Raw genomic sequence first — 26,998 nt, 5'->3', positions numbered from 1 at the left:
TTATGGAAATATGGATGGGGCAGACCTTGCGTGGGATAGACACAAACACGCGATTAGATGCGAGGCACGTTCACTGGAGCACCCCCATCACAGTGAACGGAAGTACATGTACTTAACGTCTTCCCATACCTATGGAGCAGCGTTACAAAAGCAGGTTTGTTTAACCTACGTACTGTTCAGTTTCCAGCGCTTTACCCAAGTGCCACTCACTGACAAGCCCCAACGCCATTATGAAAATACGTTTATACCTGCATAGGATTTTACAACCCTGAATCAAAGGCCGCATAAGAAATAGAGAATAACATGTTATTCAATAAATAAAATACTAACTGCAAATAAATCCAGCTGACTGAACTCTAAGCATCGACAGAGCGCTAATGATGTTTTGAATGGGAGGGTCAGCAACCCAGAGATATCTTAAGGTCGGGGACACTTCTGGAAAATCTCAGCCCAGCTGAATCAAACAAAAGGCGGAATCCGAGGAAACGTCCTGAACAGCAGGCTGCGCAATATCCTGTTCAGTCCTTGCATTCAGCCCGACTCGAAGCTCTTTAACCCCGTCACCCTGAGCTAGGAAGGGGGGCGCAGGAGAAACACTGCACCGACCAGAGTACCAACAACTTATGCTCATGATAGGCGGGCTGGGTTCAGTTCACTGCCTCTGTCCGACCTACACAAGAAAGCATGGCTGACATTCTACACAACGTTTGACTAAGACCACTCGGTGTGGGAGTGTTGGTTGCAAACGGATTACTGGTCCGAAACCTCTCTGGGATGTTCAGTGAGGGGAATGCCCGTTCTGAAGCATGTGGTGCATCTGCAAGTCCTGAGTTCGAATCCTGACGAGGCTGGCTGCCATTCTCCTGAGTCGATTACTATTAAGCTGGTTAACAGTAACATATGATTTACAGCGTATAGAAACAGCAGGACTGGACTGCTGTGTGAGGCGATACATTAAATGAAATTGTAGTTTTACATAACCATTAGTAGACGGACGGAGAGTGGTGTTAGCTAACCCCTGACACTGTCAACGTTTCAGATCCGGCGATGGAATTCAGACCGTGTACTTATGCTAAAGGCTTGTGAAGACCGCTTTTGAACACAAGAACATCGCCAAAAGAAACAAGACGGAGGGAAGAGAGGGGAGGGGGGAGGAGAAATGCGACACGGCGGGAAGGGGCAGGCAGGATGACTCAGGGGAGGGGGCGGAGCGGGGCAGAGCGGCATGTGGGTGTGAAGAAGCCGGGCCTTTGAAGTGAAGCTAAGCTTCACTTCAAAGGTGTCGGAGGAATGCGGGCGGCTGTGCACGCGCTTTTAAGCTCAATGCACATGCGCATTGAGCTTAAAAGTCACGGGCACTGCAAGGAATCGCCACGATTCCTTGCAAGTTAGATAAAGAGTCGATGAGCCCCTATAGTCTCGCTTGCTCGATGCGCATGCGCATCGACAGGCGAGACCTAAAAAGAGAACGCATAATATAGGGAAGGGCCATTAACAGTGGTTAACACCCCACAGAATGTGAGCAACGAGGCCATCAATGCCCGCCCCTACTCTCGCCCAAACACAGATGTAGAAACAGGGAAACTGTCCCATCCGCTTTATATCCGACCTGCATGCTTTGCTTTCATAGACCAAACAAAAGTAGTGAGCGCTAGCATCCCGACGGTCCTGACCAATCACAGCCTTCAGTTCAGCGGCCGTGCCGAGGGTGTTGCTACCTACATCAATGCTTCTCGTTTCATCACCCTTTAAATAAAGAAAGACTAAGTTATCTGTGCATGCTGATTATCATTACTAACCAGCCCACTGGTACTCCTCTCATCATCCTGTAACTATAGACACACGGAATCTACTCAAAGTGCTCAGGAGCACTGCTACTCAACTCAGTGGGACTCGTTTTAGCAACAGGTAAATTAGAAATAGCGAGTCTATTCAGCATGCTGATGACCGTTGTTAGCCAGCTCAATGGTCCATTTCATCAACCCGTAAATAAAGATTGAACCGGTTTACCGTGCCGATGAGCTTTAAAACCCGGCTCAATGGCCCTCATTTCATCAACCTGAAAATAAAGATTGAGCCGGTTCAGCGTGCTGATGCTCGTCATTAGCCAGCTCAATGGTACTCATTTCATCAACACTTAAATAAAGATTGAACCAGTTCAGCGTGCTGATGCTCGTCATTAGCCATCTCAATGGTACTCATTTCATCAACACTTAAATAAAGATTGAACCAGTTCAGCGTGCTGATGCTCGTTATTAGCCAGCTCAATGATACTCATTTCATCAACACTTAATTAAAGATTGAACCAGTTCAGCGTGCTGATGCTCGTTATTAGCCAGCTCAATGGTACTCATTTCATCAACACTTAAATAAAGATTGAGCCGGTTCAGCGTGCTGACGGGAGTTACTACAGTAATTGATCCAAAATGCCTTTTTGTGCAATTTTCAAACAAGAAACAACACCCCCTCTGAAAAAGAGAAATAAAGACAGGTCCTTACAATAAATGAAAAGAAAACCTGTGTATTACTTTATATTATCTTTATATATTTCTTCAAGTCAAAAATCGTTTCTATACATGCCATACAATGACAGTCAATATATCAAATATAGTGCAAAAATAGTGACAATAGTGAATAGTGAGCACGTGTCAAAGACAATATATACACAATAGTAATAAATTCCAAAATAGAAAAATTATACAAATATATACAAATTCTTATTTCGCAAAGGCCATCCGCTGATATAATTTTCAAGAACCCTATATTTTTCTTTCAATTCAGTGGAGCTCTAGATTTATGAGGCCTGTGGAATGATGTCGACGTTTCGACCCTTAGGGCGCCAATATTTAAGGTCGCGGCGGGTCTTTCTCAAGACAGATATACAGGGCACGACAGTCCTAACCTCCAAATGCATGTAAGTCACATGTAATCAAATGGCACGAAGTCCTTTAGTCGTGAAGTATTTTAGCGAGGTCACGCTATGCTTGACCGGCTCGTCTGCTCAAGAAACAGCTGCAAACAGCTTCTTCAAGAAAAATATAGGGTTCTGGAAAATTATATCAGCGGATGGCCTTTACGAAATAAGAATTTGTATATATTTGTATAATTTTTCTATTTTGGAATTTATTACTATTGTGTATATATTGTCTTTGACACGTGCTCACTATTCACTATTGTCACTATTTTTGCACTATATTTGATATATTGACAGTCATTGTATAGCATGTATAGAAACGATTTTTGACTCGGAGAAATATATAAAGATAATATAAAGTAATACACAGGTTTTCTTTTCATTTATTGTAAGGACCTGTCTTTATTTCTCTTTTTCAGAGGGGGTGTTGTTTCTTGTTTGAAAATTGCACAAAAAGGCATTTTGGATCAATTACTGTTGTTCGAACCCGACAGAACCAATTTTATTTAATCATTGATTACCCAGGTTCTGAGGGACACAGGGTCAACCCCGTTGTTTTTATAGACGGGAGCTACTAGCCAAATGAATGGCTCTCATTTCCAGAGCCTCCAGCTTGGAACTGGGGAACCAGGCTGGAGTCCCCATTTCGCCTCATGATCCCGTGATTCTGGGCAAATTATTTAATCTCATTCTGCCCAAAAACGTGTAACAGAATCTGGTTCTCATATAAAGCGCGCTAATGCCATTGTGCAAAGTTTAAGCTATATAAAACTGCAAAAAAACACAATAATAATAATAATTAAAAGCAAAGAAAGAAAGGTTGAGCCAATTTAGAGTGCTGATGGGAAGTACCCTCCTCCTCAGTGGTACTCCTTTTATCAACCATTAATAAAGAAAGGCTGAGTTCAGTTCATGCAGATGGTGGACATTTGTACCCAGCTCTGTGTTATAAGTTGCAGGGAGGCTAGCCTGTAGCCTTAAGGTCACGCGCAGCGCTCCTCAGTGGGAGCTCGGCACACCGAGGTTCTTACTGGCGCAACTACACCTGTTCATGAACACCAAAATACTAGGGGCTTATTTACAAGCCCCTTGCGCTGCCGGTACGTACTTTTTTTCTTTTTTTTGTGTGGTTAGAGGTGGGGCGCTTGGTGCAGGACAGATTGTCTCTTAAGGAGATCTCGCCAGGAAGCTCTGCCCCCCTCCCTCTTCACACAGTGACATTTTACATACAGGTTAGCAGGTCTAAGATCTGTATGAAATGTGCCATTAGTAGAAGACGAGGCAAACAGTGCGCTTGTGTTTCCTAGAACTCGCAGGTATTCAGAGGGTAGGAGGCTTCTGAGTTTCTAAAAGCACTTTGCACTTCAGGAGGTCTAGCCCACACAAGAACAGTCATCCCCCTTGAAAATCCTCCTTCATGTGCTGAATCACGACTCTCCAGTTCAGGCGTGTGTGCTCTCTAGGGCCCAAGCATGATTAATTGTTGGCAAACTGGCCTCACCCCTACCTAGATTAGTGACCTCTCTGTGACAAAGAGTCATGCCTTGTGGACTACCAGATCCTGTACACCTGTGCTTGCATACATTTAGTTCATAGTGGGCACTTCACACACACACACACACACACACACTGCACACACTGCACCCTCACACACACTGTACACACTGCACCCTCTCATACACTGCACCCTCACACACACTGCACCCTCACACACACACTGCACCCTCACACACACACTGCACATACTCACACTGCACCCTCACACACACTGCACACACTGCACCCTCGCACACACCGCACCCTCGCACACACTGCACCCTCGCACACACCGCACCGTCACACACACTGCACATACTGCACTCACACACACACTGCACACACTTCACCCTCACACACACTGCACACACTGCACCCTCACACTCTGCGCACCCTCACACGCCACATAATTACACTGCACTCAATGCAACATACACTCGAAATCCCACTCGGTGTCACATAATTACACAGCACTCAATGCAACATACACTCAGTGCCACAAAATGATATGCTACATAATTACACTACACTCAATGCAACAAACACTCTGAACAATACCACTCAGTGCCATATGATTATATACTACATGATTACACCCCATATTGCCACTCAGTGCCACATAATTACACACCTCATACTTACACTCTACTCAATGCAACATAGATACACTTTATCTATCTGTCTATCTATCGCACTCACTCTATCGCATCACCATAGCATCATTCAGCACCACCACAGCATCACTCAGGGGCACCGCAACATCACTATGCGCTATCACAGCATCACTGAACGCCACAGCATCCCTCGTCGCCACCACAACATCACTCGGCACCACCACAGCATCAATCTGTGCAGCCATTCAACAACAACTAGTTCAAATATGTTTTCTCAATGTTTCAAACTTTATTACAAATGTCACAATTTTTTTTTAATATTTCGCTTCTGTTCTTGGATTTTCGTCACAATAAAATACAATGAACATAATCTTCACAAAAGTTATTTACAAAAGCTATTGCCATTATAAATTACAATAACTTTTATTCAAGTATTAATTATTCAAAAAAATGAAAGCCATTTTTATTTGCAAAATAAATACATCGAAGTCACGTAAATACAACACATATTGCATTACAAATGCTATAGGTGTCCCATTTGCGAAAGTTAAAACTTTTGGCATTGTAAATGACAAAGCTATTAATTTCGCTATTTTCAAAACCAACACAAATTAAAAAGGTGTCATTTACAATACCAATAGCTCAAACTTTCCTAATGCGAGACCTATTGCATTGCAAATGCTTGTTTTAGTATGCACCCAGTTCAAGTCACCAAATCCAATCATTTGCCCAGCAGATTAAGGCTCTCCATATCTCCATGCTTTCATCCACACTCTAATGCCTATACTGAGGTGCTGAAAGATAAGGTGCTGGACACAAACACATTCTTGCGCCACTATGGAAAGTACTCTAACTTGTACTGTTAGGTGGTCTGTACCGGAGACTCAAATTACCTACGGGACTGGCATAGTGACTCTGCTCATTCAAATGAAATCCATAACATAGTTTTTCTGTTTAGATACTTGCCTTCCTCCTCCACCCAAACCATTGTGGGTTTTCTACACTTCCCTGTATTTCTTATACTCCTGCACCAGATGCTTTAACTGTGGATTCTTATTTTTGTTTGGAAACTCACATTTCTAAACTGGTACAAGCCGGTTTTCAGCTATTCTTTCTGAAAAGGATTTAGTCTTTATTGGTTATGGCAGATTTTCGTTTCCTGTACAGCTGCATTAAAGAATTAATTCTCCCTTTCAAATTCGAAGTCGGTCATTTTTTTTATATTTCGATGATTACTTTTAATACAAATAATTCAATATAAAAGATGAAGCCGCACCTTGACAACACTTGGCCATTTCACTCCCCTCTTTTGTCCACTTCATCCCATTATATCTAGAGACAATTAGGGTGACCAGAGTTTCCAGGTCTGCTAAGAATTGGGATATAATTTGCACTGCAATCCCTAAATAACGCCATGTAAAAGTTTCTGCTCATGCCTTTTTCAACAGGCCACTAAACAGCGGTTTTGGCACTCTTTCTAGTCATAATGAACAAGCTCTATACCCTCCTATATTTTCTTAAGGCTCTAAAACACATTCTTGTAATGGTCTATTTCAAGCTAATTCTTAGCACTTTTGTTCTGCATGCTTTTTTAGGTCTGTCGTTAGTAAAGATCTTTTGAGTTAACTAACATTATATGATATACTCAGAGGAGCTTTGAGACAGCCCTCTGTATCCACTGTTCTGCTGTAGCAACATTGACATTTTTTTCTGCTTAAGTTAACACCCAGCACAGGGGAAGGTGTCAGTCCACTTCAGCCATTGGCTAAATTCATTGTGAATAATAGCACTCTGCTCTTTCTTTCATAAGAAGTACATCCGCACACAAAGTAGGTCCCCTCATTGCATAGACTACAATGGCAATGTGTGCTTTTTAGACCAAAGCCCCCAAAACAGTCCAACAAGAATATTTTACAAAACAAAAACCATGATAAATCAAAACTGGCCAAACCAATAGAGTTGCAGCCAATGTCAGACCTGTTAGTTATGCTAATGTTTGCAGTTCTTTATGATACAGATTGGTCTTTTTTTTTTTTTTTAAATCTCTTTATTCAGTTTATAACAGCAATTTTCACCCCCCACCCGCTCTCACCGCCACCCTTCCCGGTCAGGCAAGTATACATACAATTTCATTATTCACACTAAATCATAACTTTAGGGAACACCGATTCCAGAATACATTAATTTCCCAAAAATGAAAAACACCCACAACTGCATTCCCATTAATCATTGGTACTCAACTAAGTACAGCCTTGAGGTTGACACCACTCTATTAGAGGGGTCCAGATTTTTAACCCTCTTTTACGTCGCTTCCTGCCCTTCCGTTTATAAATGTCAATCTCTATATTAGAAATGGCTAGTAGCCTGACTAGCCATTGTTGCAACGACGGAGCGTTAGCGTCCAGCCTCGCTGAGGCTGTACACAGCCTGAAGACAGCCATAGCAATAAAGATGAGTTCATGGCCTACTCTAGCATTGCTAGGATCCACCGCCCCTAATAAAATGACATCACTAGTTAATACTATTGTGCTTTGGAGTACTGCGGTAAAAAATGTCCCTATCTCTTGCTATATAGATGCTAATTCTGCGCAAGTACAAAGAAATGTGTACACAGTCAGCATTATATAGCATACATCTTGGACAGCACGTGCCCTTGCCGTTCCCCATTTAGCTATTTTGTCGGGGGTATAATATAAAAAAGAAAAAACGCAGGTTTTAAAAAAATTCTGCTTGCAGTTTTATTGACATGAGGATTGTTTGTGACATTAAATAAGCATAGTTAAACTCGTCACACCAACTTTTTCCTGCCATTTCTGTGAGGTTTTCTCCATATCATCCGGAAACAATGCATTAATAAGAGAATAAATCCCCCCAATAGTGCTTTTTTCAACGTGAATTAGTATTTCTACTATTTCGACTTTTTCAAACAAAACCATGCCCCCCACCTTTCGTGACAAAAAGTCTCTAATTTGGAGGTACTTGAAAAAGTCCTGCCAGTTCTTCAAAGGATTGAATCCCTGCAGAGGAGAGGAGGCAGCCTATCTGGACAATTCCCACGTCATTCCATTTGTGTATACATCTGTAGCTAAAAAATTCCGGGAGAATTGGAATATCCTTTAAGGGAGTGTAGAAAGACAGTCGCCCTATACCAAGCATTTTTCGAACCGCCTTCCATACCTTAAATCCACTATATAACGTTTTTAATTTAACCTTCTTGTGATAGCTGTCGTGCAAATGTCGCCAAAGATATCCTCTACTCTTACAGCCTAAAATTAATTGAAAGATGGATGGCATACAGCCACCCCCCTCCAATTCCCTGTTGTTCTGTAATAACTCTCTACTATATAATAGCATGGATGCCCAGTAATAAGCCTTTAAAATTGCGAGAGCTAATCCGCCTCTATCCTTAGGGAGAGTAAGGAATTTATAGGCCCGTCGGGGTTGTGAGTATACCCAGATAAAACTTGAAAATATACGTTCTATTGATTTAAACCAAGAAGTTGAAAATTCTAGGCATATCGCTCTGAACAGATACAGATTTTTGGGGAAAAAGACCATTTTAACTGCATTAACTCTACCAATAATAGAGAGGTGTAAATTGTTTAGGTGTTGGAGGTCTTTCTGCATTGAGTCTGTCATAGGTTTGAGCTTTAGATTAACCAGATTTTCAAGATTCGATGAGATGCAAACTCCTAAATAAGTAGCTTTTTCTACAACTCAGGAATCCCTCATTTCGCTTTTCTTATTAAAAAAATTCTGAGTTTTTCCTTTGTTGAGTGTGTATCGGACACTAATCCAAATTGGTTAGCCTCAGTTTCAATAGCATTCAAGGCTGTGATAGGATCAGGTGTTACAATAGCGATATCATCCGCGTACGCCAAGGATTTAGTGGAATAATCCTGTCACCATATGGGTTCAATTTCTCTATTCCCTTCTAATCTATAAATTAAAGGGTCTATGTAAATTGCGAAAAGCAGCAGCGAGCAAGGGCAGCCCTGCCGTGTTCCACACGATATTATCAGTTCTTTAGTTAAGCTACCATTTACCATAACTACCGCCCTAGGATTAACATACAGTTTTTGGACTGCCTGTATATAACCTTTCTTTATACCAACTCTAGACATTGCGGCCCTCAGGAATTGCCAGGAGACCCTATCGAAGGCTTTCTCTGCATCAAGCAGAACCAGCGCCATAGGGTCTCCTGTATCATCCATGCCATCAAATAAAGTGATCACTCTCTGAACGTGGTTAATAGTAGATCTACCTGGGACAAAGCCATGTTGGCTTTTAGCAATCACCTTATGGATAATGGGAGCAATTCTGTTGGCCAAAACTTTCGAATATATTTTGAGTCCGTATTATTAAGAGTAATAGGACGATATGAGCCTAACTGCTCCGAAGGTTTATTCTTTTTGCTAAAAATAACTATCTTTGCCCTGGACCAAGATTTTGGGGTTTGGCCACCTTTAAAAATATGTATAATAATGTCTGTCAAGATGTTTTTAATTTGATCTAAAAAGGATACATAGAATTCTGAGGGGATGCTATCCAACCCAGTTGCTTTTCCTTTTAGCAAATCTTTGATTATGCTTAAAATTTCTTCCGTTTTGGGGATTTCCTCTAATATACCCAAATCTTCATCCTCATCATTACCAATCGTATCTAGGTATTCTTCAATATTTGCTGGGTCACCCCTCCCCCGGCTTCCGTATACAAATCTTGATAAAATCGCCAGAAGGCTTCTCTTATGAGTTCCGGGTCATATATACGGCCTCCCTGAGGATCATGAATTTCACGAATCAAATTTGATGAGGCCTGCTGCCTCATACGTACGACTAGCTGGCGTCCGATTTGTTCGTTCACTTCGTAAAGCATTTCCTTTTGAGAAAGCGCCTTTTTAAACGCTTTGTCAGTAAAAATATTTGTAATTAGAGCCTGTACGATTGCCACTTGACTTTGTATTTTTGCTAGTTCTTCTCGCCCATTATTTCCTATGGTCACCCTTATCAGACCTTCCTCGGCCATCCTCAAGTTTTTTTGAAGCACCTGCATATCTTCCCTAGCCCGTTTGTTAGCCTTTAAGGAGTATTGCAATGTCTCTCCTCTAATCCTAGCTTTTAGGGCATCCCATACTACTTCAATTAAAGTGCTCCCCATATTGTCTGTTAGAAAATTGGGGATCCACTCTCTCATGTGGATGCAATAATTATCGTCTAAAAGCAGGAATTTCTCAAAAGTCCAAGAACTGGGTGTAACATTTCCGATATTCATTTCTACAGTGCAGATTAACAGATTATGATCAAATAGGATTCGAGGCGGTTTCTCAATTTGACAATTAGTTTTAAGTGAGTTAGACACTAATATATAATCCAATTTTACATGGGTGAGATGTGGACTGGAAAAAAATGTGTACCCTGGATCATTAGGTTTTATGGTCTGCCATCCATCCACTAGCCCGTGTGTATAACACATCTGTCTCAGTGCTTTAAACACTTTAGGTTTACGGTAAACATAATGCAAACCATCTTTTATGGACCAATCATTAGGAAGGTTGATATTGAGGTCCCCGCAAATCAGTAAAGGTAGTGACCAATGCGTGAGTTCATTTGAGATTTCATCAAAAACCGACGGATCATCGCTTTTGCCCGCTCCCGTATTGGCATACTGTAAATCGCCCAGCGACCAAATTTATCTGCTTTAGAGTGACTAAAAACATACCAACTTCCCTTAGCTAAAATAGCAACCCTCGCACCCTAGCTCCTAGCACAATCAACTTATACCCTAACGTTTTTAAAATGTGTGTTTGTGAACCCTCTATGTGCGTTTCTTGTAGACAGACAGTATTGTGCCCCTTGCCTGTAACCCTACTGCTACAATTTGCCTTTTTTTAATATAATTTAAGCCACAAATATTCATCGATAAAACTCTTAACAATCCCATCTCACTACATCATATACTCCATATATATGTCCAAAGTTTGGAATGCGCTGAGTCTTAGTATTACCATCATACCAGTTTTGTCTATTGAGTTTTTTGCGCTTTTGATCAACCTGCCTGACCCGCCACCCCCCTCCCTCTCCCGCCCCACCACCCTCCACCACCTTTGGAGGTTACCTGGCCGGGCCAGGAGTTTAACATCCGGCGTGCAGAACCCCGTGAGCCCGCTGAGCCTCCCCCTCTAGAGATATAACCTTCTGTAGAAGCTTACACCAAAAACAAATATGTACCATAATAATCATCCGGGCAAAAAAAATGAAAAAAAAAGCCAGCAGATGAAAGAGTTCCTAAAAATGATTACAAAACTATATTCCAGACACATTGCATCTGCCGGAGTATCAAGTTCCTAAGGGATTACCGACATTATGCATATTGAACTCATGACTTATGTCACGAAACTTCCTCTAGGTACTTTTTAGCTTGAATTTCTGAAACAAAACTACGTGTGACCCCTTTATATGGAATTTTTTACCTGGCCGGGTTTTGTAAGTACACCTCGGCTCCTTGTTTCTGAAACGATTCAAAAAGCTGTCTGAGTCTCCACCTGCGTTCCACTATGGCGTGTGCAAAATCAGATCTGGTGAAGAAGGTTATCCAGTCAAAGGTCCGCTTATTTGTGGGTCTGGCCTAGTCAAAAAAAAGTTTGGCGGAGTAGGAAATTACCAAAAAACAAAAGCATAGCACAAGGAAGTTGAGGTGCCGTGGTGAGTTTACCGGGAGACAGAGGGAATCTGTGGGCTTGCTGTATTTCTTTGTCCAAGTCCCATGATTGTAGCTCTGGAAAAGCCCCTTTGTGCAGCACAATCATGAATTTCCTGGGGTCATCTTTCTCTACTCCTTCCGGAATTTCTAGGAAGCAGAGATTGTTACGTCTCTGCCGGTTTTCCTGCTCCTCCATCTTCCACATAAGCTCTTTAACCACCCCCTCGTGCTCATCATTCTGTATTTTCAACGTGGTGACGTCTTTTTATAGTAGTTTATTCCTTTCCTCCACCAAGGCCATTCGATCTGCAATTTCGGCACAGGTTTTGCCGGCCTTCCTGACTGCCCCTTGCAGTTTTTTTGGCAGCCAGGTGAGATCTACGGCTATCTGCCTTGACTTCCCCTGGAAGCTTTTGATGGATTGCAGAATATCTGTCAAGGCATGTTCGCTTCTTGAGTCTCCAAGATCTCCCCCTTTGTCGCTGCCAGTGATTGTTTGGTAACCCCCGGACGCTGCAATGGAGTTGGAGAATATCGTAAGAGGGGTGTCATTGTAGTCCCATTTCAGAACCCTTGCACCCTCTGTCGGAAATGTCACAATTCTTTTGAAATCGATCTCTATTTTTTTCTCAAGTAGCTTTTTAGTAGCCTGTTTACTTTTCTGAGTGTCCGTGTTGGGGCTGCTATACCATTTATTGCCTAGCTCCCCGCTTGACAAGGAAATACTTATGTCTGATATCTCTGACTCATCTGTCAGAGAATAAAACTGGTCCTGGTTATCGGGCGTTTTTGATATGTAGTCCGGCGGTACACAGTTACCAGCTTGAGATGTTGGTAGAGGGCTGGCAGTACTTGTGATACCTTTAACAGTATTTGTATTGCTACTCAATTTGTATTGCTACTCAAAGTACTGACGTTACTACTGCAGCTAGTAGTATTACCTCCTAGGCTGCCTTCTATCACCAGAATCGCAGGTACTGGAGGGTTTGCAATATCAGCAGGAGAGAGAGTGTCTGAAGTCTGTAATGCACCCAATGCTGCAGGTGAAGTGTAGTCAGTCATTCTGACTACAATCTGACTGGCCATCCCACTTGTCTCCCGACTTTCTGCTGGCAGATTGTCTTCCGCCCTTCTTGCTGCGCTGATACTGCTGGTGATTAAGGGTTGAGAGACGCCAGTTTACTTATGTGATCAGGCGGTGCCTTTTTTAACAGTACCCGTAATAACAGTGTCTTTATCCGGTGAATTCTTGTCAAGGCTTTCCCCTTTTTCTCCCCCACCTTTGCCTTTTGACCAAAAATATCCAGCTTTTTTGTCGGGTAATTGCCAACGTTGTGCTAGACTGAGAAGATACTAGGGCGCTCTTCACCTTCCCTGCTCTCGCCCCTTTACCGGTCATTCTTACTTGGATGTTGCAGATGCGACTGCAGATACAGAGTATTCCTAGAGTTGTGCCGATCTTTCCATAGTCTCACTAGCGGCTGCAGCGCTGCTTAAACTGGATACTTTTCTGTTCAGCGAGGTATGCGCGCTGGCTCCTGATTACTCTCCTGCAGTCCTGTTGTCCCGGGAAGAACTCAAGCAGGTCAGGATGAATCAGTGAAGCCTGAGCCGAGTTGAAGTCCTCGCGGCAGGGGAGAAACAGGAGTGAGAGCCGTTGTGAAAGAATTCCTTGCCAGCTCCAGTTTTTCTGCCGCATACTTTTTCTTCAGAGTTTAGTGCGTATTTTATGGTTTTAGTAATTCCCTCGCATTTTCGTTCCAGAAGGTATCAAAGGCGCCTTAAAACGTTTCTTTAGGGGGATACTCAACAGAGCATCTCCGCGAAGATGTCCGTCGGACGCCATCTTGCCTCCTCATACAGATTTGTCTTGGCTAATTTTATAATCATCAGTTTGCCTTTTTGCTTTGAATTTAAACAGTGTATTCTACCGTGTATTTTTACAATATTCCTACCTTTTGAGGATTATGGGTGTGTTTTATTAATGATAAAATAAATAAAAAATACCAGGCTCAGCACGTTAGCTTTGAGTGCAATGGAAAGGCTTGAGATTTCTCTTTATATCATCCCAAAACTGGAAGTGCTGGGCGGCCTAGATTAGGATCAGGGTTTGGTTATTCCAACTGCTCTGGCTAAAAACAGCACCCAAAACTGGTTTAGAGTTCTATAGGTATTTGAGTACTTTGGCCCTTCAGCTTTCCGGCATCTTATCTTCCAGCGATTTTCAAGGTCTATGCAAGGCGACTGCCAGTCAAAATGCCCAATATCAGGCACTAAATGTAGGGGAAGTAGGTCACTTGCCTTGCTTTATCAGTCTACTGCATCACATGATAACCATTTCAGACTGAATCTGTGCCAGTCCCTAAAATGCTGGATGTACCTTGCAAGGCCTGCTCATGATTCAGTTGATCCTATTGTGCCCACAGAACCAGGCGTGACTTACAGATACCCCACACAGTAGAATTCCGCCTTAGTCTCTTTCTTGAGTCCTAGAATACGAACACAGCAGTCACAAAGACACTGTGGACAAGGATTTTATTCCAGCATAGTGAGTGCCAAATGAAATCTTATGAGCAATTCTCTACAGTCAACTGGAGAAACTGTTTTACTGATCAGACCCAGTGGTACAATTCCAAGTAATATGGACAGAGGTGTTATATGGACATATTATAGTCACTGACATCGATTAACTGGTCAGATGATTGGTAGACTTTAGGAAAACAGATGTACAATCCTCAAGCAACTTAGTTTTAAATATCTAGTGATTTCCTTTGCAAAAGCTCTGCCACTTTTAACACTGGTATTGTCAAAGTGTCAAAGATGTGCAGGAAAAAGATATTTTTGACTACCTGAACGTAATCACTTGAGAAGTGGTTGTAACAATAATTAGTGGTTCCGGGGATCAGAAAGATCGAGGGCAGGGGATGGAGAAAGAATATTAGGTGGAGGAGCCAGCAAGAGGCACATATCGGGCCTGACCCATGAGGGGATGAGGCACTAGCAAACTGAATGATTCACACACTCCCCAGACTAAAATAGCGTACACTATAAACACTATATAATAATTAATTACTGACCCTTACTTTTCTGTTGTGGTACTAAATAAAATATCAACTTGAATTAATGTGAAACAAACTGTTTAAATAAAAAGTGGAGGAACGAAAATTAACGAAGACCTGGTAATAACCGATGTTTCTACAATACTTCGCCTCCTTCCCATTTCATACAAACAGACGTAACAAAAAACTGATCTTCAGAAGACCTACATCTCAACATGCTAAACAAATAAAAGGTATTCACTGTAATTATGGTGATTTCAATCCACTGCTCTCCATTCATTAGGACTGTTTGAAAATGTTGTGTCTTGCAAGAAGGATTGCAAACGGCCTCTTTAAATGAGCACCAAATAGGTTTAGCTTTAGTGATCTATTGGATTACCATACATATCATTTTGTGTGTGCACTATGCTTGCGTGTGCCTACTCAATGCAACAAACATTTACTTTTTTCATTTTAGTTAGGGTGGGGAGAACCAGTACAGCAACTGAGAGCAACACAAAAGAAAACTGCAGTGCTTGAAAAGCAAGAAGTGGAAGCAGCAATGCCAGCCATTCAAAGAGATGTAAAAAGTCAATGCTCCATGGGAGGGACAAACACAAAATTGATAAGCTGGGACACTAATAAGCAGGCAAACGAGAGTGACAAGGAAGGTCAACCAATGGTAAGCAATGGGCAGCTTCCAAGCCCCTCTGTGTTCTTGGTTAGCCACAATTTGTCTCGCTACAGGCAGCACACACGCTGTCTCGTAGGTATGACAAATAAATTGTAGCGCTTTAATAGATACAGGTCATAAAAAAAGCAACAGCAAAAATAAATCATTTGCTCTTATACAGACAGATAAGCCAACATGAACAAACGATAACTGTAGGGAAGCACATTTAATAACAGTTGTGATGGGTAGAACATGAATGCTGCCCTAATTCACTGTATAACAAGGAAAAAGAAGTAGGTGCGGTGTAGGCAACCAACTTAGATGGAAGGGCAAGACACAGAAGAAAGACAACATTCTGTGCTGAAATCTTTCTCATTGCTTAAAAGGATTTGGTTTATAATTGAAACAAAGAAATGCACAGTAAGGACGATTAACGCATTAGATAATTGTGAAGTCTATAAATCTGCCCAGGTTTGTCAAAATAAAATATCATAATCTATTTAAATAGTACTACTTAGGGGAAACATTTCATCATCCTGTAACTTACATCTTGTCGGGAAAGAATCATATTTATATGGCCTTACCTTTGACAATTTTTTTCGCACAAGCATTGTAAACATTTTCTTGGGTTGTGTTGGACTGGAACACATGATCAAAAACGTATGGTTTGGACTGAAATTAAAAAAGAAAACAGTATTTTTAGATGATGCCATCTTTTAATTTCACAACATTAACATGTTACATGTACATAAAATAAATTAAGAAAATTCATAAAATGAGAATTTTTGCAACGCACACTTCAGATATAGTGAACACTAGGCTCCTCACATAGGATGTTCCCATTCCAGTATGGAATGAAAATAGATTACATTACTACATGCTGTGGTTTTCTTACAACATTAATCGTGATGGCAGATAGGGTCTTTTTTTCTGTTTGGGTCTGGAGATATAGCATTGTCACTATAAATGCTAAGCTCAAGTGTACGACAATGTGCTCATGCTCTCTATGCTCATGTAGGCTCAAAGTTTTCATCCAGGTGTGATTGGACAGGTTCCTGCCATCCTCATCTCAGTGGGTGTCGCATCTACCTAAGCAGTTCTGGGATTCGTTTACTATTTACTTGGAGGGAAAAAGTTCCAAGACCTGGATTCCTATTTCGGAGCCAAAGCGACCCCTCCACTGGCATGACTCGGGTAAGTAAAAAAAAAACTAAGTAGGTAATTTAACGTCTCTTTACTGTTCAGCTCTTCCCCATACTAGACGACTGGAATATAGCCTTGTAGCCCACCTTAGCGGGCAATACCGGCCCCAGCTTTAAAAAGAAGGTCTGTCCAGTCATTATCGTTCTTATTGTTCGTTCGTATCATAGGATCTCCATAAGTCACTATTATCCTGATAGCGCTACAGGTCTGTTTCAAAGTTTATCTCCACTGTATTTCCTCAGTATGTGTAGGTCGGTCAACATCTTTCTCAGACTCTCTCTATCCCGTCACCATCTCAGCAGCTCTCTACAAGCCATTTATTTCTCTATTCTATCTCTCTCGCTTTTATTTCAATTCATATTTCTTTCTTTACCTACTTGGGGCTCACAGTGGCATATGAACTCTCACCTGCAGGTGCATGGGGGGCATTCTGGGGTGAGTTAGGTCCCTCATGTGGCATTTCCGAAAAGCTGCATGCACATAGGATTTCCCACTAGGCCTACACCATATCTTAAACAGCATATCTTTAGGCACACAATTAATTAAGCACATCATAACTTTTTCAGTCCAAGATGAGGTGTATACTTCCTGCTTCTGCTTCTGCTTTCAGACCAGATCCTGTTCCAGTATTCTATAAAGGGATTCATTTCAAGTCTAGGTTGAATTGTGCCTTGTCTGGTTGCCTGCTCGCTCACCTCATTTGGAGCGCCCATGTTGCTGTTATCCTCTTATTGTTTTTCTCTTTGCTGCTTGGCCTGGGCAGTAGGAAACTTTTTCTGGACTTCAGCTTTTCCCTTTCTAATGCAAATTATTCAAGAGGTAATGTGAGACTATCAGTGTAATCCTGTAGTCTGGTGTTGCTGCTAGGGATAAAATGCTGTTTTTACTCCTGGAAAAGGTCCCTCAAACGTAGCCAAGATGATCTGCTCTTGACCGGTTGCAATGCCACCAAAATCTATAGCTTGACCAAACCCAAAACCTATTAACAGCAATAAATAACTTGGGCCCCCCTCCACCCTCCAAATCCAAAGTTTAATGTTAGAAAATGTATTTTAATGCCACTTTGTAGCCATTTTGCAACAAGGGTCCTTGGATATTTATTTGCCTGGCTTGGTTGAGATAAAATCTTATGGAATCCCTTATGAGCTGAAACAGTTTTGGACACTTGTTCAAACCACTTTACTGCCAAAGCTTATAGCTTATAGAATTTACACCAGGGATGGGGTCAGGGTGCGGTTTATAGTTGGTAATACAACCAGAACTACCTTGGCTTGGGCTATGCTGTTAGTTTCTGAAGCAAGTCCACTCCTAGTTAACTTCCTTACTTTTTTGATGGAATTCAAGAAAATATTTGAATTGTAAAAATCGAAAATACTAAGCTCAAGAAGGGATTTTGGAGGTAAATCAAAATATCTTGGGATCTTCACACCTATATTTTCAAGTTTGAGGTCTGGACCAAGAAAATCTATAGGCCTGATTCAGCTCTAGTCACCATGTTCCGTAAAGGACTGAGAACGAGTTAAAAGATGCACTGTCAAGAATCATCTGAACAGCGGCCTTTCAATGTCTCTCCAACTGGCCATCCAAACGGATAGCCGCATGAAGGTGAGAAGGATGGAGGTTTTCCACAAACCTGCGTTTAAGGCCATGTTCAAAGCACCTGACTGCGAGAAAGAACCAATAACTGCAAGATAGCTTCATAAGCGGTCCCTTGACTGCAGAAGAAGGATCTATAAGACAAACTGGGCTTGTGCCTATACTGTGGTCAAAGTTTCAGTTCCATTCGTCTTTCTCGTCAAACCCAGGACTCGGAAAACTAAAAGGCGTGTCCCTAGTACAGGAAATAGAGATGAGATCAAATGAGAAGACCCTGCTCTAAGCCTCAAACGTTTCTGGGTTTGTTATGTTTCAAGGAGAACTTCAGGTCGAACCTCATTGTTATTTAGTACCAGAACTTGTAGGCTGTCGAGTTTCAAATGTTTTCCATGGACATTCAATGGGCATCAGAATATCAGAACCCTGTTAAAATGGAGAAAATCCTGATACTAGTTAAAGCTGTAGGTGGACATTTAAAGCCTCATGATTTGTTACTGAAGAGACTCAGATCTTGCCACTCTGGCATTTCAGCAAATTTTGAAACAATTATGTTTGACTTAATTTGGTCTCCTCAGTATACTTTTATCCTAGGCATAAATCGGCTAGCCTGACAGAATTAAGTCCCCTGCGGGGTGTTTTTATTTTTCATTCCTGATAAGGTCACCTCTGTGCTTCGGCCCTGCATAGACTATTGATGTCTTAATATAATTATGGTCACAGATGGATACTCGTTTCCCCAAATTCCAACATTCTAGAAGCCGTTCAAAGCTTGGCCTGACGACGGGTGTGCTTAAGATGAGTGTGCTATCTAACTCGAATTAAGGCTGGTGACAAATTGAAGACCACTTTCAGAACACCATTTGGGCATTACCAATAGCCTGTTATGCCATTCTGCTTTTGCAATCCACCAGATGTCTTCCAGCAATTTATGAACACCATTATTTCTGACCTGATCCATCAAACTACGATTGTCACCCTAGACAATATTTTCGAAAGGATCCTGAACACTACTCATTGCATGTCAAAGAAGTGTTACAAAAACTAAGTAAAAACAAGTTGGTCGCCAAAACTGAAATAAATGCCTATTTGATCAGAATACCGATGAACATCTGGGCTATGTCCTTTCCTCAGAAGATATCGCAATTGGCTCACAGAAGGTAAAGGCAATTTTAGATTGGCCTATTCCTTATTCAATACAAGAGAAACAGAGGTTTCTGGGCCAAGCAAATTATTACAGGTAGTTTATAAAAAAAACTTCCCAAGATTATATCTCCGATCACAGATTCAAGAATAACAAGGTATTGCAACAGAATCATCAATCCACCCTAGCGTTTAAAAGACTGAAGGACTGAGTTTGTCCAGGACCCCATTCTTCAATTCTCCAACAACCAGACGTCAATAAACCATTCATATTGGAAGGGGGGCGTGGCCACGAGCCGAACATGGCGGACGTGTAGCGACCTAGCTCCGTCTCTTGCCCGAAATACTTGCCGATTATCCTGTCACCCTGCAACCCCAAACCGCCCAACTGTACCCCATGTGGACGCCGTAGGTGCGGAGAACTAGCGACGGCGAGTCCCGAACCACGAACTGGGACTGGGTATAACTGTCGGCTCTGCCGCGGCCTAGATACCCGAGCCGAGCCGCGGACTAGAGTTATCGCTTGTGCCGAACAGACTGACGGCGACCGGCGCAGCACCGAGTGAAGCCGGAGGTGCGAGGCGCAGCGCGACCCGACTGTGGCGCCTGGAGGGCGGCGCTGGCACGACACATACCTGCAGGAGAGTGGCGCAAGCGGGGCGCAGTGGACGTGCCCTCTAGCCTGGCCCCGTAGGGACACTAGGGGAGACCGGGCAGAGCACCCGATGCGCCGCCACCTGGGGGGCCGCGACTGTGCACACGGACGGGGCGTCCGGCGGTTTCGCTGGGGGCAGCGCAGGGTGCCCAGTTGCAGACTGTAGGGTGTACACGGAGCCCGGACAAATACTGTGGCTCGCTCGCAGGAGGCGCTTGCTCCCGTACCCGGACAGTGGCGCGTGGCGCCATTTTGGAACCCTAGCATGGGCCGGCACTGAGGCCCTGGAGGTGAGGCGGCCTCGCACCACACAAGGCAAAGCCGCGGACTGGAGCGTCGGCGCCCACGGTGGATCACCACCACAGCGTTGGGCACAACTGCAGCACCATACAAGACACCTCCCGATAGCAGAGTCTCCTCACGTGCCCCCTGTGCTGCATGCTGAGCCGCCACCTCGTGGGTCGGCACCGGCGAAGAAACGAGAAGCAACAACCCCCGACCGGGCACGAAGTGGTTCCCGGGCGAATGGTGAGCGGCTGCGGCCTGACCCGCTGCACCCCTACGAGAGGAAGGGAGGTACAAACCCAAGACGTCCTTCACGAGTGCCGGCCTGTGCTGCCGACGAGACCTTCCAGCTGCGTCCGAGGTGCCTCTGGGATTGAAGCACGTTTGCCCCTGGGCTGCTGGGTGTGCGTGCGGTGGGTGCTGCCTGCACAGAGTGGTCGAGCGCCCGAAGCCACGCAATTCCTGCCTGGGCGCCGCATGGGCAAACGAGATCGGACCACCGCCACCCTGCACACGAGATCCATGGGGAGGAATAGGACTAAAACACAGGACCAAAGCGCGAATGCGGACATGCAGTCCACTGGCTCAGAGGACCCGCTGGCCTCATCCAACATGGACATTATACCGCCGACGGGCAAGGGCACGCAGGATGCAAAGCTGGACCTCATACTGGCCGAGATAAGGGCCTCAAGAGAAGCGCTGGAGCTGCGAATGGACAATATGGCCACTGGCCTGTCGCTCCTTAGGGCAGACCACAACAAACTTGCTGAGAAGGTCTCGGAACATAAGCTCACTCGACCTGATACCGCAGCAGACGGACCACTCCACGAAGATAGAAGGCATGGAAAAACAGATAAAATTGCTGTGGGACAAGATGGATGACGCGGAAGGGCGGGCCCGCCGCAACAATGTAAGAATTTTGGGAATTCCGGAGTGAAGTGAAGGAAGGAATCCCACGTGGTCCGTTGAAGACTGGCTGAAAACGGTTGTTGGTCCACGGGACCTAACCCCGCTGTATAGTGTGGAACGTGCGCACAGAATGCCTGCGAGACCGCCCAAGCCGGGGGCACCACCGCGACCACTGGTAGCACGTCTCCTACATTAAAAGGACCGGGACTCAGTACTGCGAGTGGCAAGAGAAAAGGCGCCGCTAAGGTTTGAGGATAGAACCATCTCAATATACCCGGACTTCACCCCGGCGGTGCAACGACCCAGATCCACAGGTATTTGAAATATGCCCTGCTGTTCCCTGCTCGTCTCAAGATACTGTACGAGAACAAATCGCACTTCTTTGACACCCCTGAGGAGGCTGCGGAGTGGATGGAGGTGACTCTCACGCCGCCGACTACACAGGACCCGTTTGAGGAGGACCGGGGCGGTGGACCCTCGCACCAAGAGGATTTTCAGCAGAAAAAAGCGAGGGACGAGCAAGCGAAAGACTCGTCAGAGGGACGGAGATCAGGATCAGACCGGTCTGAGAAAAGGTCGAAAGTGGTACAACTGACAGAGGCAGCTCTGGCTGCCCACGATGCAGGAGGCATGGCTAACACGGGCAGCACTTCGGACACGCACGCGGAGGTGTCCGGCTCTGCGGACAGCCTGCAGCTCTTCCCCAAGATCACGGCACAAATGGCGGATGATCTTTGACTGCACCCTTGGCAAACTACAGGTGGTAATGTATGAAACTCAAGCACAGGGACGAACTTGGGTGGTGGGGTGATGGGGACACACCAGCCTAGGGCATGCTGTGGCAACACCAACAGGTACCTGGCAGGTGTACGTGGACAACACCCCCCCAACGTATAGACATGTTTTGGTTTGACTTCTGCCCACGTTGGGCAACAAGGTTTGGCCCTCAGGTTTTTCTGCTTGGGGACCTTAAAGTTAGGGGGTTACACGTTTTAATGGCACTCAGCTCACTGCATACCTTTCACATGGCCTTCCGACCTCGAGGCTTGTTGGATACGCCCACCGCAGACAAACATGGGGACCCTTAATACCTACAAACTATGCACCTGGAATGTACGGGGCATGGGGTCTATTCACAAGAGACACAGACTATTGCCACAACTTAACCGGAGAGGTGTCGGGATAGCCTGCCTCCAGGAAACTCATCTGAACAGTGCGGAGAGCGCTAAACTGCTCAAGAAATGGAAGGGACAGCTGTTTGCTACCTCTTACTCTGTATTCTCGAGGGGGGCGGCACTCAGGCTTAGGAATTCAATACCCTTTAAGGTTGTGGAGAAGAGGATCGATAAGGAGGGCAGATATGTCTTTGTACGTGGTTTACTGGATGGCTCCCCTGTTGTGCTTGGCAGTGTGTATGCACCGAACTCCGGTCAATCTGACTTTCAAGCTAGCATGAATGGTGTGTTGGCAGACTGGGCGGAATTCAAGTGGATAATAGGCGGGATTTTAACACAGTACTGGATATATCACTGGACAGGTCACATCCACCTCTGCACACCACTTAGAGTAGGAGGCAGGCGGACGCGCTGGCGCAGTGGGCCGAGGGATGGGATTTAGCGGACGCGTGGCGTAACAAACACTTGTTGGACAGGGAATACACTTTTTACTCTCCGCCCCATAGGTTGCACACTAGAATAGACCGAGTTTTCTGTACCAAACCCTTGTTGGAGGCGGTTCTCATAGCGGAACATATGGGTAAGACCCTCTCTGACCACAACCCGGTGGAAATAGCACTGCAGTGGGGTAGGGTCCCGACACCAATACCGACATGGCGCCTCAATGTGGAACTGCTGGAAGACACGGTCTTCAAGGCGTCACTTGCAGATGCTATTACGTCTTACTTCACCATAAATACAGGTTCTGCCAGCTCCCGGCAAGTGGAATGGGATGCATTTAAAGTGTCGATAAGAGGGGAGGCAATGGGCGCACGGGTGGGCAGGAGACGTGATGTGATAGAAAGCCTTCGGGAGGTTGAGGACCACCTAGCAATGTTGGAAAGTGAGGCTGCAGGTACCCACCTGCCCTTCACGCCGCTACAGGAAGCGCACATACGCCATGCTGAACTGTTAGAGGAACTGCGAGTACTGGACTATAGGGAATACACCTGCAAGCAACACGCACAAGCAGAAAGATCGGGCCTTTTACTGGCCCGCATCATACGTGATGCCCCTGCACACTTGACCATACTAGAGGTTACTGATCAGGGGGGGACCACGGCCACGACTCAAATAGGCATTAACACTACTTTTAGGGACTATTATGCCACATTGTACGGCCCACACCAACAACTCTCAACAGAGGTATTCGAGGAGTTTATGGAGGGACTAGGCCTGCCACAACTTGTGGACCGACGAAGAGACGACCTGAAGCGCCTTATTACGGTTGCGGAGGTCCGGCAGGCCATACGCGCGCTCCCAAGGAATAAAACCCCTGGGACTGACGGCTTTTCAGCAGAGTTCTACGGGGCATATGCCGACCTTATTGCCCCGCGCCTACAAGTGATGTATCAATAGGTGCTGCGCACCCAGACGCTGCCACAGTCATCCCTACAGGCGCTGATAGTCTCCCTCCCAAAGCCGGGTAGAGATGGAATGCACTTAGCTAATTACAGACCTCTATCCTTACTGAATACGGATGATAAAATCCTGAGTAAGATCTTGGCAACGAGACTAGCTCAATACATCCCTCATTTGATACACCCTGACCAATGCGAGTTCGTGCCTGGCAGAAGTACGGCCATGAACCTGCGGAGGTTAGGCCAACTCATGCTGGAAGAGCAAGCAGGCAAGGGAACGGAAGGTTGTATTTCCCTGGACCTGAAACAGGCCTTTGACTCCCTTAGATGGGATTTTATGTTTGCGACGCTCGAAAAATTTGGGATACCGCCCGAGTATATTGCATGTGTCAGGCTCCTGTATACCCGTCCTACAGCCCGCGTACGTACGAACAGGTGCATCTCGGTGCAGCTGGACATTGCGAAGGGTACCAGGCAAGGTTGCCCGCTATCCCCGCTCTTATTTATTCTAGCGCTTGAGCCGCTGCTATGTACACTTCGGAAATTGGCACATCACAGGGGCATACACAGAGCCGGAGCAGTTCACGTGGTGTCTGCTTATGCGGACGATATTATTCTATACCTGCGGGATCTGAGAGGTGACCTAGACCCCATACCTAAACTTTTTGAGAACTTTCGAACATTGTCAGGCCTCACCATTAGCGAGCCTAAGTCCTATGGCACTGCTTCAGCGCTGCTGGTGCGACCACCCCACTGTCCTTTGCGCCTCACACTTTCCAGATGGCGGAAACAACCTTCCGTTAGTTGGGGATTCAGGTGTATAGAGGAGTTGAAGACATGATTGATGGCAACCTGGGAAGGGCAATAACAGCACTGAAATCGCAAGTACACTTCTGGACCGCATTGCTACTGTCTGTGGCGGGCAGAGTGGCCATCTCCAAGATGGTTGTACTACCCCGCCTGATCTACAACTTCACGAACTTACCGTTCGAGATCCCGGCTACAACGTTTAAGGTGCTGAATACAGTCCTGACGGAACGGTTGTGGGGCTCGGGGCGGAGGCGCATTGGCTTGACCAAGCTGCAGCTCACCACCGGAACGGGCGGTATGGGAGTACCGGACTTCCGGGCATACAACTATGCTTGCCAACTACAGTGGCTGGCCTACTGGCTAACGGGACGAAATCTAGAAGAAATTGACATGTCGGAAGAGGACTGGTCGAAGGGGAAAGTCACGGGGCAGAAAGAGAGGGCAGTCCCAAACACCAGCACAACCACAACCTCAAGTACACTTCAACTCTCCGCCGACAACGAGTACGACTCGAAATCTACGGAGTGCCACGGCCAAGAACAAAGATCAGACTCCAACGGAGACAACATCGTGATCAATCTGAGTAGTCGCACACTCACCCAGATTGAGCAAACGGCTCTTAACAGAGGACTGGGCTTCGTTCCAACACACAAGAACGAACATTTCGAAACTCGTGTGGAACTGTCCAAATTCATTAGGAAAGTGCGGTTGCACTTCTTCTTTAAGGACAAAGAGATACCGGCCCAAGATGAAACTATGACCAACACTGGACTTAGACCTAAATCGACGTTTAATCCCCCCACTCACCTAATGCCAGCAAACGTCCTGGCTTTTGAGCAGGCCATTGAAAGGGATATCGATGAGCTCTTTGAACATGACAATAAAACCTTCTGCAACCTCCCCAAGGCTGAGCACCAAGCCCTCAAGTCCTTGTCGGCTGATGAATCTATAACAATTAAGCCGGCCGATAAGGGGGGAGCAATCGTCATTCTTGACACCGAGACATACAGGGCCGAGTGCCTTCGCCAATTAAGTGATGTCAGATCTTACCGCCTCCTGGACCAAGACCCCACAGCAGATCTGCAAAGGACGATTCGGAACATGACAGAGGAAGCAGTGAGCGAAGGATGGGTAACGGAGTCAGAGGCCCGTTTCCTTAATACTGAACATCCGGTGACTCCCTACTTCTATATACTACCTAAAGTACATAAGGAGAAACGCCCACCACCCGGCAGACCTATCATCTCGGGCATTGGGTCCGTTCTGGAACCCTTGTCCACGTTTGTCGATCACTTCCTACGCCCGATGGTCCAAACCATGCCGACTTACCTTAAGGACACAACCGATGTCTTACGTATATTACCTGATCTCGATTTCAACATCAACACGGACCTGTTGGTTTCGTTTGATGTAGAGGCATTATACACCTCTATACCCCAGGACGAAACCCTGGAGGTTATTCATTCACTATTGGACTCCACTGAGATAGATACCATTACTCCGACACATTTTATCATGGCTTGTGCTACTCTAGCCATGAAGAAGAACTTCTTCCAGTTCGAAAATAACATCTACTTACAAGTGTCTGGAACAAGCATGGGGAGCGTTTATGCCCCCAGCTTGGCTAATCTCTACGTGCATTATTTCGAACAGAGGTTTGTCCTCAATGAGTCCAATCCTTATCGTGATCATATAAGAACATGGAGACGATACATTGATGACGTCCTGGTGGTGTGGCGTGGCTCTGAAGACAGTTGTCGAGACTTCCTTGGCTGGTTGAATAGCAGGAATGCCTTTCTACGCTTCACCATTGAGATTGGCGTGGATAAACTAGCCTTTCTGGATCTTTTGATTAAAGCCACATCTACGGGTTTGGAATCCGAGTTGTACAGGAAGCCTATGTCCAGGAACTCTCTGTTATATGACAGCCACCATCCCAAGTCCATGCGCGACAATCTTCCGTTTGGACAGTTCCTGCGAGTCCAAAGGAACTGTTCCACTGACATTTCCTTCGGAACGCACTCCACTGCACTCAAAAACCAGCTTGTTGCAAGGAAATATCCACCCCGCTTGGTCAACCGAGCTTTAAAACGTGCTAAGAACAACAACAGGGAAGCACTGTTAGAACCTACTACCCCTAAAGCACCCCTTGAGAGGCTAACCTTTGTACACACCTTTGGCACACTATCCCATAATATCAAGAAAGCGGTTAAGAAACGCTGGCCCATCTTGAACTCAGGCCCTCATTCTATTCCACAACCACTGTTCTCCTTCAAAAGGGGTCCCAATCTGCGGGATAGGATGGTACACACCAGACCCCTCGGTGAGACGCCAAGAGCTGTAGGCACCCT

General features: G+C 45.0%; 1 protein-coding gene across 2 annotated transcripts in view; it reads right to left on the bottom strand.

Annotated features, from left to right (window-relative positions):
- The window catches only part of KIF5B (kinesin family member 5B), a 795,256-nt gene that overhangs the window by 691,871 nt on the left and 76,387 nt on the right, over positions 1-26,998 (bottom strand). For both annotated transcript variants that reach the window (XM_078663342.1, XM_078663343.1), the window contains exon 2: positions 16,059-16,146. In XM_078663342.1, coding sequence (XP_078519468.1) covers positions 16,059-16,146 — 88 coding nt within the window. The remainder of the gene's footprint in view (positions 1-16,058; positions 16,147-26,998) is intronic.

The sequence above is a fragment of the Lissotriton helveticus genome, chromosome 10 (assembly GCF_964261635.1).
Source record: "Lissotriton helveticus chromosome 10, aLisHel1.1, whole genome shotgun sequence".
NCBI classification, from domain to species: Eukaryota; Metazoa; Chordata; class Amphibia; order Caudata; family Salamandridae; genus Lissotriton; species Lissotriton helveticus.
Note: the sequence above shows the minus strand (reverse complement) of the source record. Positions and strands in the feature narration are given on the sequence as shown.